Source organism: Rattus norvegicus, chromosome 12 (assembly GCF_021556685.1).
Source record: "Rattus norvegicus strain SHRSP/BbbUtx chromosome 12, alternate assembly SHRSP_T2T, whole genome shotgun sequence".
Taxonomy (NCBI): Eukaryota; Metazoa; Chordata; class Mammalia; order Rodentia; family Muridae; genus Rattus; species Rattus norvegicus.
Window position 1 is genome coordinate 7,182,381 of NC_141545.1, and position 22,788 is coordinate 7,205,168.

The 22,788-nt window shown below is 44.3% G+C and overlaps 1 protein-coding gene across 8 annotated transcripts in view; it reads right to left on the minus strand.

Annotated features, from left to right (window-relative positions):
* Window positions 1-22,788, minus strand: part of Stard13 (StAR-related lipid transfer domain containing 13) — a 396,493-nt gene that overhangs the window by 252,839 nt on the left and 120,866 nt on the right. For all 8 annotated transcript variants that reach the window (XM_087579091.1, XM_087579089.1, XM_087579097.1 and 5 more), the window contains one exon: window positions 18,164-18,197. In XM_087579091.1, coding sequence (XP_087435217.1) covers window positions 18,164-18,197 — 34 coding nt within the window. The remainder of the gene's footprint in view (window positions 1-18,163; window positions 18,198-22,788) is intronic.

Sequence of the window (22,788 nt, forward strand, 5' to 3'; positions counted from 1 at the left end):
AGGCAAGCGCTCTACCACTGAGCTAAATCCCCAACCCCCTTCTTTTGCTTTCTTAAAGTTTTTTTTTTTTTTCTTTTTCTCCCGGAGCTGAGGACCGAACCCAGGGCCTTGCGCTTGCTAGGCAAGCGCTCTACCACTGAGCTAAATCCCCAACCCTTTTGCTTTCTTTCTTCTTGTTCTTGTTACTGTTGTGGTTGTGGTTTGGTTTGTGTGTTGGGTCTCGAATTCAGAGACCCACGTTCCTCTGCCTCCTGAGTGCTGGGATTAAAGGCGTGCACCACAACTGAGCAGTTATAGTTCATTTTCTCATTTATTTATTTAATTTTTACACTCCAGATTTTATTATCCTCCTGGTCCACCCTCTAACTATTCCACATCCCATACCTCCTCCCTGTACCTCCACCCCCCCACCCGACTTCTAAACTTCCTGGGGCCTCCAGTCTCTTGAGGGTTAGGTGCATCTTCTCTGACTAAACCCTGACCCAGAGTCCTCGACTGTGTACGTGTTGGAGGCCTCATCTCAGTGGTATATGCTGCCTGGTTGGTGATCCAGTATCTGAGAGATCTCAGGGGTCCAGGATAATTGAGACTGCTGGTCTTCCTACAGCGTTGCCCTCCTCCTCAGCTTCCTCCAGCTTTTCCCTAATTCATCCACAGGGGTCAGCAGCTTCTGTTCATTGGTTTGGTGCACATCTGCATCTGACTCTTTCAGCTGCTTGTTGGGTCTTTTGGAGGACAGTCATGACGGGTCCCTTTGTGTGAGCACCCCATAGCCTCAGTAATGGTATCAGGGCCTCCCCTTGAGCTGGATCCCACTTTGGGCCTGAGGCTGGAACTTTTTTTCCTCAGGCTCTTCTCCATTTCTATCCCTGCATTTCTTTCAGACAGGAAGAATTGTGGGTGAGAGTTTTGACTGTGGGATCACAGCCCCATCCCCTCACTTGATGCTCTGTTTTTCTGCTGGAGGTGGGATCAACAAATTCCCCCTCCCCACTGTAGGGCATTTCTTCTAGCCCCCCAACCTCCCACCCCTTGGGTCCTGAGAGTCTCTCACTTCTCAGGTCTCTGGTACATTCTGGAGGGTCCTCCCAACTTCCTTTCTCCCTAGGTTACCTGTTTCCATTCTTTATGCTGGCCCTCAGGGCTTCAGTCCTTCTCCCCCACCCAATACTAGATTATGTTTCCCTCTCCCCTAATCCCCATGTCCCTTCCCTTCTCCGTTGTTGTTGCTTTCTTCTCCCTCCCAAGTGGGACTGAGGCGTCCTCACTTGGGCCCTTCAGCTTGTTGACCTTTTTGAGTTCTGTGGACTGTATCTTGGGTATTCTGGTTTTTTTTTTTTGTTTGTTTGTTTGTTTTTTTTGGCTAATATCCACTTATTAGTGAGCACATACCATTCATGTCCTTTTGGGTCTAAGTTAGCTCACTCAGGGTGATATTTTCTAGTTCCATCCTTTTCCCTTTAAAACTCAGAATGTCCTTGTTCTTAATAGCCGAGTAGTACTCCATTGTGTAAATGAACCACATTTTCTGTATCCATTCCTCTGTCGTGGGACATCTGAGCTGTTTCCAGCTTCTGGCTATCACAAATAAGGCTGCTAGGAACATAGTGGAACATGTGCCCCTGTGGCATGGTGGGGCACCTTTTGGGTATATCCCCAAGAGTGGTATTTCTGGGTCCTTAGGTAGGTCTATTTCCAATTTTCTGAGAACCTCCAAATTGATTTCCAGAGTGGTTGTACCAGTTTACAATCCCACCAGCAATGGAGGAGTCTTCCTCTTTCTCTACATCCTCACCAATGTGTGTTGTCACCTGAGGTTTTGATCTTAGCCATTCTGACTGGTGTGAGGTGGAATCACAGGGTGGTTTTGATTTGCATTTCTCTGATCACTAAGGACTTTGAACATTTCTTTAGGTGCCTCTGAGCCATTCGAGAATTACTGTGAATTCTCGGTTTAATTCTGTACCCCATCTTTTTATTGGTTTGTTTGTTTTTTGGTGGTTAGTTTCTTGAGTTCTTTATATATTTTGCCCTCTATCAAATGTGGGGTTAGTGATTCCCCCCCCCCCCAATTTGTAGGATGCTGGTTTGTCTTACTATGTCCTTTGTCTTACAGAAGCTTTTCAGTTTCATGAGGTCCCATTTATCAATTCTAGATCCAAGAAGAGTGTGAGTCATTGGAGTTCCATTTAGGAAATTTCTCCCTGTGTCAATAAGTTCAAGGCTCTTTCCCACTTTCTCCTCTATTAGATTCAGTGCATCTGGTTTTATGTTGAGGTCCTCGATCCACTTGGACTTGAGCTTTGTGCAAGGTGACAAATATCGGTCTATTTTCATTTTTCTACATACAGACAGCCAGTTAGACCAGCACCATTTATTGAAGATGCTTTCTTTTTTCCATTGTATATTTTTGGCTTCTTTGTCAAAGATTAAGTGTGTGGTTTTATTTCTGGGTCTTCAATTCTATCCCATTGATCAACTTGTCTGTCTCTGTACCAATACCATGCAGTTTTTATCACTATTGCTCTGTAGTAGAGCTTGAGGTCAGGGATGGTGGTTCCCTGAGCCGTTCTTTTATTGTTATTTTCACTATTCTGGGATTTCATTGAATCTGTAGATTGCCCTTGGTAGGATGGCCATTTTACAGTTCATTTTCTTAATAACATTTCCTGTGAACCATAGCTCTCTAGTCCCAGCTACTCTTATTGAAATTCCCTTGCTAACTTTTAATGGTGATTTCCCAGAAGCAGTTCTTTGATGTGTTGATTCCACAATTGATGTCTGTGGCTTCATCTAGTTCATGGCAGCATCTCTGAGTTGAAACATTTGGATTCTTCAAACTATCAGAGAGCAGCAAGAGTCTCCTGTGAAGTTTTATTAGAAATAGCTTATGTAAACCGATATTTACAATGCTAATTAAATTGTGAGAATTCTTAAGCAGAGCAGGTGCTGGGCCTTGCTCTGCAGAAGAAAGGCATGGATATTGCAGAGTAAGCAGGGGCTTTTGCCACCCTGGGTGTTAGAACTTCTCTCATTTTCTCCCTTATTCCAGAAAAGACTCTCCTGCATTTTTTGATAGAAATAGGCTTTGGAACAATACTTTCTCCTCTCCTCTCCTCTCATCCATTGGAATAGTTTCGGGCTTTAATTTTAGAGGATTGTGTATTAAGTTGCCTTCATAAATGCCTGCAAATAACAGTTTCCTAAAAGTAATATACTGTAAAATATATGAATATATTTATATATTTATAAATATAAATTTAAACTGACTGTGGGTTTGTAAGCAAGCATCCCTAATCTCCTTTAAATGAAAACTGTGAGGGATAATCTTTAGTAAGATTGATTTTAAAGTACTTTTTGATAAAAGATTTATTTGTTTGTTTATTTTATGTAAGTACACTTATACACTGTCAATGTCTTCAGACACACCAGAAGAGGGCACCGGATCCCATTACAGATGGTCCTGAGCCACCATGTGGTTGCTGGGATTTGAACTCAGGACCTCTGGAAGAGCAGTCAGTGCCCTTAACCACTGAACCATCTCTCCAGCCCTTTAAAATACTCTTAATCATGCAGTCTACAGGTTATACTAGTATTCACCCCAAAGCATTTTCCTAGCCTGAAGCATTTCCCTGGCTATCTCTATTCTTAAGGGTGCTATAGCAACGGTAAAGGCATGGGATGGAATGGTACTTTGCCACGGGCTGCAGTTTTCATTCAGATTAAATATCCCATTTATTGAATGTCTGTTTTTGTTTTGTCTTGGCATTGGGGGGTCTTTATAGACTGCTTCAAGCTCTTACAAGTCTGAGCCAAGACTATTGTCACTAATTCAGTGCCACCAGTTCATATCCATAGAATCAACCATGTGTTAAATAGGGCGACAAAAGAAAGCAAGCCAAGGACCGATCTAGTGAGAAAATCAAACTGCTTATAATGATTATATGGAGTGTTGAGGAGAAAGCCTCACAGATGGGAGATAGCAAATTCCGTTTGATCTGACCTAAGGATGAGAGGGAGCTCTGAAGAAAGGGGAGATGGCAACGTGCACAGGGAGTAGACAACACATTGCACATGCGCTTATGTGGTTGGGAAAGGGAATTCAGCCCACAGAGGGCAAGGGCATCTGAGGAGAGCACAATGATGCTGTTTTAACTGGGCCATTGGCTTTTTTTCAAGAGGGGAAACTGGGTGCTAAAAATGTATGTTTCCTACTTAGTGTGTGGGTTTCATTTTGACCTGTTCATACTTGAATGTCACTTGCTTTGCATGGTCACCTACCCCCAACCCCCATCTCTTCCGTCCTTCTCCCACTTGTGACTTTCTCTCCTTCCAGTGTGGATCTGTCACATCCTAGCTACACAACTCCTGGGTATATGGTCAAAGGATGCTAACGAAGCATACGTTATTCACAGCAGCCAAGATAGGGGTCACCGAGATGCCCATCAGTAGATGAATCGAGACATTCCACAACAGAATTTTTTTTAGCTATGAGGAAAACTAAAATTCTTTTTTATTTTTAAGAGAAATGGATGAGTCTGAAGATCATCATTAAGGGAAATGGAACAAGCTCAGAAAAAACAAGTATTGTACATTTCTCTCAAATGAAGAACACACCATACAAACAGACACAGACAGACACAGACAGACAGACAGACAGACATAGACAGACAGACACAGACAGGCAGACACAGACATGCACATACACAGACATAGACAGACAGACAGACACACATACATAGACAGACAGGCAGACACAGACATGCACATACACAGACACAGACAGACAGACAGACAGAGACAGACTGACACACACACACGCACACATGCACGCGCGCTCACACAAAACCAAAGTTTCCCAAACCCAAATTGGCGTGATTTACAGTAGCAAAAGGTGAAAACAACCCAAGTATCCGCAGACTGGAAGCGAACCCGCTATAGCAAACGAACTATTTTTAGAAAGAAAAAAATTGAGACACAGCATATGCAGAGTGATCCTATTCATACAAAATGTTCAGAAAGGGGGAAATCCAAAGAGCCGTACCATTGGCCGGGGAATGGGGATTATGACTGATTGCTAATGTGGGAGGTTTCTTCTTGTGGCATGAGGACATTTTAAAGTTGATTGTGGCAATGGTTGTGCGATTTTGTGGGTTAATTAAAAAACGCTGGCTTGCATAGTGTGGATGGGTGGATCATATGGTGTGTGGATTACACCTCAACGAATGTAACAATGTTTCACCCAAACCAGACTCCAGGCCATACTCCTGATGCTGACGTCATGCTCTCTGCTTCACCAGCTATGGCTACTCCTGCATCTGTCTAGACTGGTGGCTCTCAACCTGTGGGTCACAACCAGTTTGGCAAAACTCTATCACCGAAAATACTTACATTACAGTTTAGAACACCAGAGATTACAGTCGTTAATGGTAATGAAAATAGTTTTATGGTGGGTGGCTGCCAAGACATGGAGAACTCTACTATGGGGCTGCAGCGTTAGGAAGGTTGAGAACCACTGCTCTAGACAGTTGCGCCATCTGATTGGTCAAGGGTCTTCTGGGTGTAGCATTTGAGGTGCTCTCAGGGACAGTGTTTTTTTCAGACCATGAGATGAGAACTAGAAAACAATGAAACTAAACCAATATGGTTACCACCTGTGCACGCTAGGGTCCGTGCAAGGCCTTCTGTGGATAGCATTGTGTTTGACCTCTTCTGCTTTGGGCTTGTCAAACATTGACCCTAAAAGTTCTATCATCCATCCATCCATCTATCTATCTATCTATCTATCTATCTATCTATCTATCTATCTATCTATCATCTATCATCTTTTTTTTTTCAAGAAGGGTTTCTCTGTGTAACCCTGATTGTCCTGGAACTCACTTTGTAGACCAGGCTGGCCTCAAACTCACAAAGCTTCTTCTCTGCCTCCCAGAGTGCTGGGATTAAAGGTGTGCTGTTGACCCTGCAACTGAAATGGTTATGGCTTCAATGGGACCTCTCCTGTCTTGTTGGAGTGACAAGAGTGAGGATGAGGAGTAGGGGGCAGAGACTCTGTCCTTAACATTGTTTCTGGGTGTCTGTTTGGCTGTAGTAGGGATGGTAGATTGTTACCAGGTGCTCTACCATTGAGCTGCATCCCTTACCCTACTGGGAGCAGGTTCTGGGCTTCATCTGTTGGTGACAGGGAGTTAGGGAATTGTTTCTCACAAAAATGAAAAGGAAGGCCTAAGGGAAGATTATACAGATGTATTTTTACATGTAGAAGTTCATTTCTATCTTGTTTAATCAGAAAGCTCAGTCGTACCTTTGAGAAATCTCGAAATGTTACTTAAAAGACACACCCCTGACGAGCCTGCTTGGGGGGTCATTTTCTGCCAGAGAACAATGTGGTTTGCTCCCCAAATCATGAGATGACTCTCAAAGGTGAATCATAACCCTGCCCAGATTCTGCCAATTTGAGGTGTGGTAACTAATGGCTGTGTTGATTTTTGTGTGACTTCTAGAACTAATATTGGATACCAGGAGAGTCAACATCATCAAAACTCTTAAACAAAGGACAACATTTGTGCTGTCAATGTGAAGATCTTGGTTTAAAACAAGCATCACCCAGTAGACCCTCCTCTCTGAGATCTCATTGTCTTCAGTTTTAATCATGCACAGTCAACGGTAGTGTGAAAGCAGTACTAGTGACACAACTATTCTCCAGACGCCCTTTGCCAGAGGGGCAAAGTGTAACCGTCATATTCCAGGGCTTGTAATTGTTCTAAATTTCTGTACTTAATTTATTGTCAAAGTTTATCAAAGTATGATGTATATGGGAAGAAAACATGATTTAGTGGGGGTCCGTGTTTTCTATTGTCTCAGGCAGGCACAGATGGTCTTGGAAGCTCTCCTGTGAAGGGGGAGGGGAACGTTGCTATGTAGGAACTGACTGCCAATGGCACACCAAGGTAGGCAGCAAACAGCTGAAGGACCACAAAGAAAATGTGTGCCCAGGCCTACTCCAGGAGCAACCTCACCTCAAGTCACATTAGGGAGTGGGTGTGAGAAGCCGCAAATGGCTAGGGTGCCTTCCACTCTTGGTCAGCAGTTTCCTCTGGAGAGCCTCCTGAATGAGCGCATGTGAGGGAAGCAGGGAGGGTTCTCAGTGTGAGGATTCATATCTGTTAGAACTCGTGGCCAGAGTCTGTCCTGACTGGAAACCTCGGGACTGTGCAGTGCACTGCCATACATTCTCTATGATTTCCAAATTCCCTGCTTCGTGAGCTGTCATTTGAGCTCCCTGCACTAGGTTCTAATTCCACTCTGCATACATGGCCTTAATACAATTCTCAGCCACGGTGTTATCCTCTAGATTGTGGGAAGACTGTAAAAGTCTTGTCATTTTGTTCAGTGAAGTCCCCTCATTCACATCACCAAGGATGATGACACTCTGTACTGGACTCTGTTTAGGGTGTTACTATACATTCTGTTGGTGGTTGCTTGTTTTTTAATCATGTTTAAATATCCACATTCTTGTTACATCATTCTTAATTACTGTTAGATATGCTCATTGATCATTGGCTTATTTGGGTGTTCCTGAACTGTTCCCATTGATCATTTATCCAATTGTTCTCTACATTATTATAGTAGAGGTTCTCCTTCCCTGCCCATGTTATGATGCAGGAGACTAACTATCCCAGTACCTGAAACCCTGATTCATCTGCTTTCTCTCCTTACCAATCCTGTGTCATTACAATGTATTCATTCTCATTTCCATGGCTTTCACAGAACACTCCTTATATGTTTACTTCCTCTGAATGCATACCAGTCATGTTATGCACCAGATCACTTCATTCTATCGAAGGTGGAGACACTAGATATTAAATACATGCTCATTTAATCATGAACATTTCTGTTTCGTTTCACTTATTACATTAGAGGCGTTCTATTGTGGTATGTCTTCACCAGTTGTAAATTAATTCCAAAGGTCAGTGAATAAGCTCTTATTGGGCAGTTCACTACGGGCGGTGTTATATGAAGGACTTCTGTCACTATAATGGAACATTTTCACATTTTATATCTGAGGACACAATGGAGTTTATCCAAATTACCCATAGAGAATGAGCTAGATGTCTTCCCTCCATCATTTTAAGGGTGACGTATTTATTCATTCTTAAAATGCTTTGCCATGCATGATTTCATACCCAGTCGATAAAAGTGGGACAGGAGACAGCTTTGTGTAGCACTGTTGATCATAGTGTAAGCGATGGCTCCACGTACCAACCCAGGGCCAGCACCATCTTAGCATTCTCCATTTGTCACTTCATTTAACCACATAATAAATATGCCAAGGGGGCAGTTGTCACTCAGCACTCACAATGAGGAACGAGGGCTGAATGTATCAGTGCCTTGACGAGGGACTTGACCGAGACTCAAATGTAAGACTCCACCTCTGTTGCCCGTGTGATCTCCTTCTGAAAAGCACATGGTGGGGAGTAGTTTTATATTAGTAAATGTCAAGTATAAAGACAACATTTTGGATTATGGAGAAGGATTGCCAGCAAATGCTGATATCTGCCATTGGAAAGATGGGTCATGAAAATGTAGTACAATTGGGTATTACTCAACTATAAAGAATAAAGAAGTCCGGGTAAATGGATGGAGCTGGAGGTTTTTATCTGAGAGGGGTCACTCAGTCCCAGAAAGACAAACATTGAACACTGCGTGTTCTCCCCCAGACCTGGGTCCTAGCTCAGTTCTTTTTGTTCTGTGTGTTTAACTTGGAGCACATGTGAAGGGAACGAATAGAAAGGGGCCATTTGGGGGAGAAGGTTATTAAAGGGGTGGGGGATGAGAGAACCGGGGGACAGAGGAAGTGTCAACCAAAATGAAGAGTGTATTTTAAAAGAGAAACAAAGGAAACCCATGATCAGGAGCTCCTGAGGACCCACCTCTAGTTGAGGCACAATTGGCAGTGGATGGTTGTCGCAGGAGGGAGAGTAAGTGTGCGTGTGTGTGTGCATGTGTGTGTGTGTGTGTGTGTGTGTGTGTGTGTGTGTGTGTGTGTGTTGGGAGCAGGTTGTTGAATGGAGTTGAATGCTTCCCAGTGGAAGGCTCTGTATCAGATCATATACCTACAGGTAACACTGATTGTACTCAGTAGGGCGTGTGTGTGTATGTGTATGTGTGTGTGTGTGTGTGTGTATACATATATACATCATGCACATATAAGTGGGAAGGAATTGAGAGGGGGAAATGGTCAGAGGATGTAATCAAGATACACTGCAGAAATGCATGTAAGATCTCAAGTGAGAGATAAAATATCATTAATAAATGCTTTAAGGAAGTCTGTAAGACATGCAAATATTTTAAATCAAAGGACGGAGAGAAAGGTCCTACCATTCCTGACATGTGAGTTTTCTAGCCACGCCATGATCTCAGAGTCCCACCAAGCAGTAGCATCACTGGTAGTAACGGTAGTATCAGAAAGGTGGCTAGACCCGAAGTGTAAGATCTCCCATATTTTAAATACTTAGCATAAAGAAAAGGTTGAGAAGTAGCTCAGACATTTTTATTTTGATTATATAATATGATGATATCTAATGTGTCTGGCTGAAAATAAAACGTAATTAAAATTAATTGGCCTCGGGTTTTGTCTGCCAGTTAACAAATGTGTGAAAGCTGGAAGCCAACTGAAGTCTGCTAATCTCAGTTTTTGTGACATCGAGATAACAGTTATAGTGTTCATATCACGGGCTTGTTATACATATTAAGTGAATAGTTTTTAGCCAGCAAAGTGGATCGGAAGGCACATCGTGAAAGCCCTGCGACCTGAGGCTGACCTGGAAAGAGGAAGGAGAGAAACAACCCCACACGGTCGCCCTCTGACCCCTACCTATGTTGTCACGACCCACGTGCCCCCAACATCATGCACACACAGTAACAGAAATAATAAATGATTTTTTAAAAAGTGTATCAGGGTCAAATTATGTCGCTGGCACCGGTGACCCAAAGATCTTAAGCATTGGTATTTGTTGTAGGGGAGCGCTCTTACTAAGCCAGGGTGTTATAGGGCCAACAACAGAGGCCCTATAACAGAGCTGACTGGTTCAGCAGAGGTATACTGAATCCCTGGGAGAGTGCTGGGGCTCAGGGGGTGGAGACCTTGTTTGTCTTGGGGTCTTTGAAGGAGAACAGGGCAGCATGTTGATCAGAGTCGATGAGGGAAAGATGAATGCATGTGAAGAGAGCCAACCGTTTGAGAGTTGGAAGATATTGCCAAAAGGTACAAATTAGAATAATTTAGCATTCAGTGATTATTTTCTGAAAAATGTGTGGGGAAAGTTTTCCCTCCCCTCCTCCCTTCCCCTCCCCTCTCTCCCTCCTCCTCCCCTCCTCTTCCCTTCCCTCTACTTTCCTTCAGTTGCTTACTTCTCCTTCCTCTCTCCTCTTCCTTCTCTTCTTTCCCCTCCCTTCTCCCTCTCTTCCCTCCCCTCCCTTCTCCCTCTCTTCTTTCCCCTCCCTTCTCCTTCTCTTCCTTCCCTTGACTCCGTTCCTCTCCCCTCTTCTTCTTTCTCCTCTCCTCCCCTCCTGTCTCCTCCCTTTCTTACACTCACTTCCCATCCCATTTCCCCTTCTTTTTATATGCTTAGCTCCTAAAGGATCCCCATTTTCAGCCATCCGGTTGCAAAGCTACCCAGGGAAGGCAGAACTTCACAAAACAGGCTGAACCTAGACGATGTAAGATTGCACTCATTGCTAGAGATCAGTGCATGTCCATATCATTTTTCTGTAGAAAAACCATCATCAATATGATGGGTGATTTGTGTGGGGCTACACACTCATGTTAAAAGCACAGAGAGAGACGACTGTGATATACAAATGACAACTTCAGGCTGTGTGTTTGACTACAATACAGCAATTTCAACAGCAAATTCATTGCTGCTTTTTAACTTTTATTTTCTCTAATACAGAGATTTCATTTGAAGACCAACAGTACAAGTATTGGCTTATTTCTACTCTAGTTATAAACTGTTAAAATGCTACAGAACCTAAGAATGAAATGCCTTGTCATAAACATTGTTTATAATTTAATAAATAAATAAATAAATAAATAAATAAATAAATAAATACACCAGAATAAAAGTGGGGTTTTTTTTTAAAGATATCAGCAAGAAAAAAAATCATGATGTTGTTTAGAAAATTGTTATTTTTCTCCTTCTGGTTGCAAGACAGACAAGGAGTCCAGAAAGATCCTTCTCTGCTGAGGTCTGCACACTGCAGCAGGCAGCTCAGGCAACAGAGCGCACTGATGCTCCAGTTTTCACTGGAGGAATTGTTGATCGTCTAAAGATCAACAATACAGTTGTCTTTAACAATACAGTTGTCTTAGTCAGGGTTCCTATTCCTGCACAAAACATCGTGACCAAGAAGCAAGTTGGGGAGGAAAGGGTTTATTCAGCTTACACATCCACATTGCTGTTCATCACCAAAGGAAGTCAGGACTGGAACTCAAGCAGGTCAGGAAGCAGGAGCTGATGCAGAGGCCATGGAGGGATGTTACTCACTGGCTTGCTTCCCTTGGCTTACTCAGCTTGCTCTCTTATAGAATCCAGGACCACCATCCCAGGACCACACCACCCACAATGGGCTGGGTCCTCCCCTCTTGATGACTAATTGAGAAAATGCTTTACAGCTGGGTCTCCTGGAGGCATTTCCTCCAGGGAGGCTACTTTCTCTGTGATAACTCCAGCTTGTATCAAGTGGACACACAAAACCAGCCAGTACAATAGTATTGTTTCCTTGTTGCCAACAAAAACCTTTCCAGACACAGCTTTCCTGCTGTCTGGTCAGGATGGTGTCCTTTTGAGGTCCCCCGCTTTGTGGCAAACTGGTCTCCACTCTCAGAATAGCACTGGAGAGAGAAACCAGGTACGATTACTAGCACTCGGTTTGCTCTGCTATAGTGGCCTTCTGAGACACACTGGGTTAAGTTCAGACCTCTTCTATGGATTCTGTATAGTGTCCAGAATACACGGGTGTACATATATGTGCCTGTGTGCCTGTTGTGCATGCATGTGTGTATATAGTATGTTCATATGGAGGCCAGAGGTTGATGGCAGGTGTATTCCTCAGTCACTCCACATTATGTCTCTAGAGGAGGTGACCTTTTTATTTCAATTAAATTGTAGTATTTTCATAATTTTATATGTATATATAATGCATTCTGGTTACTTTGTCCTTCATCCTCTCTTGTCTCCCTCCTCCTACCCTTATCAATTCCCCCACCTCACCCCAGCTGTCCCTTTCCCAGATTCATGACTCTTTAGTTTGGTTTTGTGACCCACTTAGCTTAACAAGGGTCATCCTCTGGAGCCTAGCATGGTCACTAGTAGGTCAATGAAGGCAAGAACCCCTCCATTCACCGAATCTATTTGTGGACAACATTTGACAGCATGGAGTAGAGCCTTCTGGGCCTCAGTTTCATGCCTGGTTGTTGGTAGACCCTCTTCTATGCAGACCCACTGTGGCCAACAGTTGTTGAGAGCTATTCACTGCAGTGGCTTGCAATGCTGTACCTGGAAGACAGCATTTGGCGCCCTTCTCCATACCTTCCAACTCTCACATTCTAACTGCCCCCTCTTTTGCAGTGTTCCATGAGCCTAGGGAGCGTTGGTATAAATACCTGGTTTAGGGTGGAGCATACAACCATAAGTAGGCTTGGCCTATCTTATTTTCTGAGGCAGAGCCTCTCATTGGACCTGAAGCTCACTGGTGCCACAGCAAGTCCCCTGGACCCTCCTGTCTCTGTCTCCCACATGTTGAGATTGTAACTGTACCATCGGGCCTCCTGGATATTTTATTTTATTTTATTTGTGGTGTTGGGGATCTAAGCACTTTGACAGTGAGCCATCTCCCCAGCCCTGGAATGTATTCCTTTATCAACAGTTGCGATTTAAAGGGAACATATAAGGAAGAGCTCATCAGACATCATCCCAGAAATGTTACAGTGTGCATAACGTTAAGAATCCCACCCCTTCTCTTAGGGTCACACTCCAGATAGCAGCAGAAAGACAAGAGAAAGTGTGTGTGTGCTTAATGCCTCTGTGTATCAGCTTTCTGGAATCTCGTTCTTCACTAACTACAAACCTCTTAAGGGAGAATACTGTTCTCCTTTTGTTCTTATTATTCAACTGAATTATTTCAGCCTTGGCTTCATTCGTTTATGAATACAGATGGCACCGTTGAACATACCCTCCCCGTCCCCAAACTGTACCAATATGAAAAGAAGATCAGCAAATGTTTCTTTTGAGACCCTGCTGTGTAGCAGCTGTCCGATGGGCTTGAGGGATAGAACAGCAAACCTCCTTGTGCAAAGGGAGAGAAGAGAGAAGAGGGGAGGGAGAGAGAGAGAAATGAACAGCAGGCTTTTAAAGCCTGTAGCATTTGAGCGTCATGAGGAGGAGGCCAATCTGTGTTGGGTAAGAGATATTCTGCTACACTTGCAGTCAGGAGCCTGGCCCAGCTGTCAGCAGAGAGGCTTTGCCCCACAAACTGATGGGAGCAGATGCAGAGACCCACAGCCAAACATTAGGCGGAGATTGGGGAATCCTGCAGAAGAGGGGGAGGAAGAATCGTAGGAGCCATGGGGGTCAAGGACACCACAAGAAAATCCGCAGACTTGACTAGCCTGGATCTAAGGGTGCTCACCCCGGGAAGCCTGCAGAGGAGTGACCTAGGCCCTCCATACATATGTTACAGTTGTATAACTTGGTCTTCACGTGGTACTCCGAACTGTGGGCGCAGGGGCTGTTTCTGACTCTGTGGCCTGCCTTTGGGACCTTTCCCTCCTCTGGAATGCCTCCTCATCTAGCCTCAGCCAGAGATGTGCCTCGTCTTACTGCTGGTTGATATCCTTGGGAGGCCTCCTCTTTCTGAAGGGAAATGGAGGAGTGGATAGTGGGGGAGGGGAAGTGGGGCAAGGACCGGGAGGAGAGGAGGGAGGGAGAAACTTCAGTAAGAATGTAAAATAAGAAAATAAATTAATAATTTTTTTAAATTGCCCACCTGTGAAGCAGAGGGAACAGCCAGGCATAAGCCCCCGGAGACCCTGATGTTCAATAAATATGTTGTCTTTGCTGAGCGACTTTCTCTGTTTCTCCCTCTCCCCAGGACTCTCGGGAGACTTGTGGAATTCTGTACAGAAGACAGTAGATTCTGACTGCCAAGGGTAGGGGTAGTGGACTAAAAGCACCCTCCTTTCTTCCCCCATCCACATTTAAGTCGGAAGTTTCCCCAGGGCAAGAGTTGAGCACTCGGAACAAACTGACCTGACTCAAACATGGAGAACGTTGTACTCAACTTGACCCAGCACACTGTGAGGCCTCGTGTGGCACTTGGATATCAAGACAGATTTCACACTCGTTCTAATCAGATATAAGACCCCTCTGTCACGTTACTTCCTTTGCTGTGGCCCCTTTGGGTCTATCACCACAGAACCACGATTGGCTTTCTTTGCACAGCCACAAGAAAACCAGTTTTGAGAGCTTACTAGGCTGCTGTATTCTAGTAAGCAGTCAGCGCTCTACTGAAAACTTCTGACTTCACCAAAGAAAGCTCTAGGGAAGACTGACCTTAGGCACGCTTGAAAGACGAATGGTTTATCTTATTTATCTTCTCTGAACAGGACTGGGGACATAGGATGCTCGACCAACACTTAAAGATGTGAGGTGGGGTCGGAATTGTAAGTCGGAGCGAATACAAAGGGGGAGACACTCGGGCTCAGGTGCTGTCACCAATTCTACTGAAGTGGAAACAAAGAGTTCATGCATGCTTCTGTTCGTACTGATCGGACCATTCACTGCTAGGTTTTCTCTAACAAAAACCACTGCACGACAAGCTTAGAGTGAAGCAAGCTACACACAATCACTGCGGTACCCAGGCTGAGGTTTTCTGGTTCCCGCGGACGTTAATCACTGCGGTACCCAGCCTGAGGTCTTCCGGTTCCCGCGGACCTTAGGCGCTGTGCTCCTGCTCCCTAGGAGAGGAAACAGTGCATGCTTGTTGACCACTGGGTTCCCTGTGCTTTCTGCTACAGACAGCTCTTGCGTGTGTGGCTCCACTCTCACCCCAGGCTAGAGAAGGAGACCAGAGGAAACCCAGAGGGGGCAGCTTTGAAATATTGGAAAGGATCAGCAGGTGTCAAGGCATGGGGACAAACACTGCGTTAGCATCCTGATTATATCCTCCTGTCATGGCTGTCCTCAGGTCTTAGGTAAAACCGGAAGAGCACCAGGAACAAGGAAGGAGGGAGGGTCAGAATAAAATGCACTGACTTCACAGTTTAGAAACAACAAGAAGGGATGCCCATCAAGATTAATGTAGAAATAATTTATGATAAAAGGTAAGCGTCAAGCATGAGTAAAACTTCATTTAAAAAATAAGCTTGGAACCTTGTGTATTCGGGAAGTTTTAGATAGGATTCAGAAACTCTTGTCCACTTAAACATGGGCAAAAATTGCCCTAGACATGGTTCGCCAACATTTTTACCCCAATATTTATTTATTGGGTTTCTTGCTTAGTCCTCATCCCCCCTTCCAAATGAAACACTAAACAGGTGCTTGGCTAAGCAGCTAACGGATTTAAACTTTACCAGACTGATCCCCATGCTACCTAAAAGTACAGATGGCTCCTATGTCCCCACCCCCCGGGACTGTTCCCCCACCGCTGGATCGCCCCAAGGATGCTTCACTGGCTAGGAAAGCGCACATGGTTTCCAGTCCCTCTTGAACTGCTTTTTGCTTTCCCAACCACAGACTCTGCACAGCGAAAACAGTCTTCCGCAGCAACAAGCTGAATGTGCTTATAAAAACATCTGTCTAAGTCTCATTAGGAAATTTCCAGAATCGTGTTTAAAAACCTCCGGGCTCCACATTCGGGCGTTTTAGCCTCCAGGCTGCGCATTCGGGTGTCCCAGGGGTAAAGCATCCTTGAACCCACGTCTCCAAGAGAGATGGAACACAGAGCTCTCTGATGCTGATGGGACTTGCTTTTGGGACATCATCCACTTTTAAAAGAGTTTTTCCTGTCTCCTTCTTAGGTAACATGTGGCTGAGGGCGAAAACACAGTTAAAACTCAAACACGAGAGTGTACGCTTGGCAGGAAGGCATTTCACGCCTCTGGAGGAGCAGACCCATTTGGCGGTTTTAGCAGGGCAGCTGCTGTGCCCTGAAGCCCCCGAAGCCCCTCCCTGGTGAGGTTCCAGCCAGTCAGTTTGCCTGACAGTTTAGCATAGAGATTTCCAGGGAGCTGGAAGCAGCGGACCTCCCTTTTTCTTTGTGTGGGGGGGATGATCTAAGACCAAAAATTGCTTGAAATCATGGCTGTACCCAATGATCTCTCTGTATGTTCACGACAGTGATGAAGCTTAGTTTGACAAGAAGACAGTGAGAGATTAATAGTAATGAGTGATGATAAAATACAACAATTACACCAGTATGTTACAGTAAAATTGCTGATATTGCTATATGATGTTTGGCCATTGTGAAGGAAAATGATGGTCCTGTGACCCCAAGGGCTGCAATACCCTCCTGACCATCAAGCTGAGGGTTGAGAAAGCTACTAAGTGACAAACAGGAGGGTGTTGTGTACTGTGGATACAAAGGACAAAAGAACGACCCACAATTTAGCCCAAGTGTAGAGACACACAAGAGATCCTCTCACAACTCACAATTGTGTATGGTTCAAAACATGCAAACATTTGGTGATGGAATTGCCCACAAAAATATCGAACTATGACTGACCATAGGTAACTGAAATGTAGGATCACAGGACTATTCGGGAAACAAAGCTCCTGTTACCTCCTTTCAGGGACTTCCAAAGCTCTTTTCTTTCTCTGAAATAATGCCTATTTTCATTTAGCCAGATACTAACAAGAACTGAAGCAGAGATCTTGAGTTTGTGAATATAGCGCTGCAGTGAACAGACACCGTGACCAAGGCAAGTCTTATAAAAGAAAGTGTTTAACTGGAGGCTGGCTTACAGTTCCAGAGGGCTAGTCCATCATCATCGTGGCAGGAAGCATGGCAGCATCCAGGCAGGCACAGTGCTGGAGAAGGTGGTAAGAGTTCTGCATCTTGATCTGAAGACAGGCAGAAGGAGACTGTCTTCCATTCTAAGTGGCTAGAGCTTGAGCACTGCAGACCTCAAAGCCCGCCTCCACAGTGACACACTTCCTCCAACAAGGCCATGCCTCTTAATAGAGCCACTTCCCGTGGGCCAAGCATATTCAGACCGCCACAAGAGCTAGACTTGGTTCTCAGTAGATGGTACGAAATGGGTATGCAAAAGTGAAAATAACCATGTTTACCAGCTTATTATGCAGAATTATTTGACATGGTTATTTCAAAGTCATATTTCTGTGATAAAATCTCAGAGGGGTTTACTCTCGATACTCAGTCTAGAAACGGTGACCCTGAAGAAAGGGGAAGAAGGTTCGCCGTGGATTCACCGGTGCTATGTTTTTCCATGTGAGAACATAAATGAGCTTGTTAGATCAGGACCAGTGGGGCCAGGCTTTCAGAGTGGTACATCTGTAAGAACTGCCCAAACCAAGAGGAAAGCAAGATCTGCAGGAAGGGTGGGAGAAGCACTGACCAGAGAGGGATGAGCTATCCTTTCACCAAGTCATTAATAAGTCAATAAGCTAAGACAGGATACTTGGATTTACACAGGATCATTTCCAAAGCAAAGGCCACACCAATGGCTGTTTCCATCCTCATACACGTCTCATTCTTGAGAGGGCTTTTTTTCCCTCTTTGTTTGGATAAATGTTTATACACAATTCTTAATCTATAGTGTGCATTTCAGGATAATGACTAGTTATACAAGGCACTTCCTTTCTGTGTGAAACCAACATTATGAAGTCGGGGTTAACAGAAATCCCAGCAGCATGTGGACTAGAGGCAGACAACATGAAGTGATCCAGTGTTCAGGATATGGGGCGCTTCCCAATTTCATGTCATCCCATGGCCACCTGCTTTCTACAACAATCCCAACACTCACAGTGGGCTTAGATTACAGCGATTTGGCCAGAGTCAAACAGTAACAATTTGTATTTCAAACAGTAACAATAGAACAACAATAGCATAAACAGGAAAACAGCCCATTAAAGATCCTTACCTTCTCTTTCTTTGCTTTGGCTGTCAGAGAGAACCTGTAAAAGAGAATTACAACTCTTTTAATATATCAGAATTGTGCAGATTTTATAAAATGAAAAATCAAATTTGAAATGAACAGAAAAATATCAGATTGCAAAAATAAGAACCAAATGGGCTCCTGAGAAAAGACTAAAACGACGACTGGCTCATTCTTCTATAATTATTCTAGCGTCCACGCAGCTCAGCATTATGAAGGTAATTTAAAAACTCGTTCACCAGGGAGATGTATTTAGTTTATCTTTCTACAACTCGAGAAAGGATTTGCATAATTCTGTTTGCCCCTTCCGTAATTGAAAAGAAAATTGAATTCTAGTTCTGTTTGCTATTTCATTGTCCTATGGCACCAAAAACCTGTCAGTGCTAAATCCAGTCTCAGCCTGAGCTCTGCATCACTCTCTGGTAATGCGCAAGAACCAGTGCAGGACCTTCCCCCCATCCATCCCCCACCGCCACCCCAGACGAAATCTAATCCTCGGGGCTTCACTGTCTACTCTGTTCCTATTGTGTTTTCTACCTCCCTGACTCTTCCTTGTTATTTTCTCGATAAGCTCCTCTTTCCTTGTGTTCTTTAATGGGCCGATTTCATTTACTTTAATTTTTTTTTGGTTCTTTTTTTCGGAGCTGGGGAACGAACCCAGGGCCTTGCGCTTCCTAGGCAAGCGCTCTACCACTGAGCTAAATCCCCAACCCCCATTTACTTTAATTTTAAAAAATGTATTTTTAATTTTACGTCTATACCCCTTCCCAACTTGGCGCCTCTGTTCCCTACGCATGCAGTACCCACAGAGGCCAGAAGAGGGCATCAGATCCCGAGAACTGGAGTTGCAGGCACTTGTGAGCAGTGCTGGAAATTGAACCCAGGTTCTCTGCAACAGTAACTACAGCTCTTAATCTCTGAGCCGTCACTCCAACCCAGTCTCATTTACTTCATGAAGCCTTTTAACGTGGCATCTCTGGGCTTCCTCAGTCACATCTTAGGTGGAGGGTTAAAGGGTACATATGTTAGTAATGATAATAACATGTTGGACACAAAATGGGAGATCTATTTGGATTGCTTGATTCCTAAACAAATCAGTGGAATCTAGTTTAAAAAAAAAAGATTGCCTGGAAAACAATGATATTTGGCAAATGTATGGTTAAGTATAATTTTGTTTTAAACATCCAAACATTTCTTTGGAAGGTACAGAACACAGTGACACATGCCTGTAATCAGACACTCTCTGGAGGTGGAGGCAGAAAAATCGTGGGTTCAAGGCCAGCCTGAACCACATTGCGAATTCCTGAAGGCTGAGTTACAAGACACTTTAAAAAAAAAATGTAGAAAGAAAGGAAATGAAGGATGAGGGGTGGTACATGGGTTATGAACTGCACAAACAGATTAATCTATCAATGTGTACACGTAGATGTAAAGTGCTGTGAGAAACATGTGACTTGAAACAGTCAAAATCAGTATTCCGAAAACAACCTGAAAAGCATTACTACAGCGAAGTGGCAATCTCTGGTTTCTTTGGAAACTGGGATGTGCCGCGAGATGTTTTTCCTACAGGCTGTCTTGCGAGAGGATGCTTTGCTGGAGTGGAGGCTTGAGAGGGCGCCTGATATTTGGAAAGAGTATAAATGGAACCCCATATACAGCGAAAGGTTGCTCTTGCATTGCGACGCCTTTCAACGCTTGCTGGTCTTCACTGATCTTTGGCTCGCCTTGGCTTCGTAGAGAGAAACATGCCAGAGAACTTCTCGTGGTATTCCCGTTGATTCCTGCTGCTTCCGCTGTCTCGTGCCAATTCGGTGGAGCCTTGTGGTTTCTGCTGAATCACGCCGTTGCTACTGATTCATGTTTGGTGTTTGCTATTGGGCGGGGCTGCTGAGATCCTGACAATGAAGATTGGAATCGCCCCCAAAGAACTACTTCTAAACGTGTCCGCAACCCCTTGTCCTATCAACCATCTTTCTCCCCTACCTCTCTGTTAGGTGGGCCAGAAGGGAGGTTGAAGCGTTCAGGAACACTAAACAAAGTAGGTTTAGAAAAACCTAAGCCTAGGCTACGGTGTAAATATGTGGGAGACATGTAAAACCGTGGTAACTGATGCAAACGCGTCTGAAGACGGTTCCTCGAAGATGAATTTCTAACATAAAAACAGATGGTAGGGAGAATAGACGTACTGTATGATCCTGAAGCCATCATCTCTGTGGCGCTCTACACGAACTTCTTCTGTGACTGAGTAACCTCTGGGCCAAGCGTCTTGAGAATTCAGTTGCAAAAGGATCGTTCCAGATGATCCAGTGGGCTGCTCAGACCCTCTGGTGGAGGGCTGGGGAAGCGAGGGTCATAAGATCCCCACTAGAGCATCCGGCATCCCTACCTTGTGTTGTATGCAACTCTGCCTCGGTTGCACATCGCCCAGGGGAGGGGCTAGAGTATATACACTGGGTATATATGCTGAGCATGTATACTAGAGCACGAGGCTCCCGTTATGAGGCTCTGAGGAAGTCTTCAGCTCTTCTGGGTAAAAGTTTTCGAGGGGCAGCCTGTGGTTGGGGAGATAACCACTCCCCCATAGGCAACTCCTCATCCATGCTCTCTATAAGGAAGCCCAACAAACTCTTTGGTTCTCCCCAGGTAAACTATGGCACAATCGTGCCTCAATTTGTTGCTGGGAACCTTAGGAGGAAGGGTAGACATTATGTATCCTCCCGGGAAGACATTCTGGCAATAACTTCTCACCATATTTATAACACAACAGTCATTTAATAGCCCTGGATTTCAGGGGTTTGGAGTTGTTGTTGCAGGGTAAAAGGAGTCCAAGGACGAAGAGCGTTGACGGCAGCACAGCAACAGGAGTGAGTGTAGGTGACATTGTGGCGTCATTGGGCATCTATTATTAAAGGAGTAAAATGGAGAATCTCGAGGCATAAATCCCCTTACTGAAAGTATGCAATATTCTACTGAATCCTATTTCAGACTCCTCTACCTAGAAACCCAAATCACAGACTAGAAACTTCTTAGGGCCGGAGTAAATAACCTGTGAATATTATATTCTGAGTGTGCTTATGAGTATCCAGTAAAGGTACTCATCACCTTAAGGTACTGATACTTAGTCATATACATCTGACTACCGGGAGACTGTAGTCAGTCCTATGCACATGAAGGAAGCTACCTCTTGGGGTAGAGTATATGATGATGCCAGATATTTGCCTCTAGAGGACGATCACCTTTTCCAGACCACCAATGGGTTACTTTGGGGGGTATTTAAATCGATAAATATCTGAGTGATTACTCAGCATATAGAAATACACATCGTGCCTGGCCCAGTCTTTCTGTTGCATAGGTGTGTGGGAGCGCACACATGTCCAATGAGAGGTTTACAAAACCTAGAATTACTGGACCATCCTCATGGGAAATGTGTGACTGTGAGAATCGACTCCCATATGATGTCACAAAATGGTGACAGTTGATTTGCTTCTTCCTAAAGACCCCAAGTAGTATGGTTGGCTCTAGAGTGGCCTCATTTTCTGCTTGATTAGTACTGAATTCTGTGAAGGAATAGTGAGAGCCTCTTGTGTCATTTGGTGAAATCCCCCTAACGGTGTTTCATTCTGTGACACCTGAGGCTACAGTAATTCTAAACCCATGTTCATACACAATCCAAGTATGAAAAACAGTTCAAGTATTTGCTTTGTGCTGGGGCTGAATTTAAAGTGCAGCTGTTCTTAGGGTTAGATTTATCCTGATACGGAACTGGAGAGATGGCCCAATGGTTAAGAGCACTTGCCGCTCTTACAGAGGAACCAGATGTAGTTACAGGCACCCACGTGGCAGCTCATGACCACATGTAACTCCAGTTTCAGGGGTGTCTGATTTCCTCTTATGGCCTCCCTAGGCTAGATACATAGATTACACAGACATTCATGCAGGCAAGACATTAACCCATGAAAGATAAGTGAATATTAAAAGTCTAAACTAAAGCAATCTTGATATATATCTACCGTAAAAAAGAGAGCAGTAGTGTATTTAAAAAAAAAAAAAAAACCTGAGATGAATTGTTATTGAGAGACTCTGACCCTTGGGCTTGTCATGCTCAACCAAGTCAATAAACATATTAACCACCACAGGACTGGTCAAACTCAAAAGCGGCGTCAACACCTGCCGCTCATGAAACACAAAGGACCCATTTGTGCCGCATGTCCTCATATAAACCTCTAAAACCAGAAGCGCAGATAAAATCCCAGGGTAAACAAGATGTTGGGCAAACGCAGAAGCCATTTCACTGTTTGTGCTTTCCTTCAGCCAGACCCCACCTGCCGGCTCGCACTCAATGGGCTGTATTCAGCAGCAACTCTGACGTAAACATCACAGACCATCTCGGTGGTAAGGAGTAGACAGGGCTGATCACATATTACCACCCCGACACTCATTTCCCTTGGCAAATACCAGATACTGAGTATCACATGCGTCGACTTTGGCCCCCAGTAAGCGAAGTCTGACTGACTCTGTTGTGGGTGAATTCTATTTCAAAAAATAGTTTTAAAAGGTCCTCGAAGATCATACACGGTGGGGAAGAAAGCACTTCAAAGCAATAGAGACTG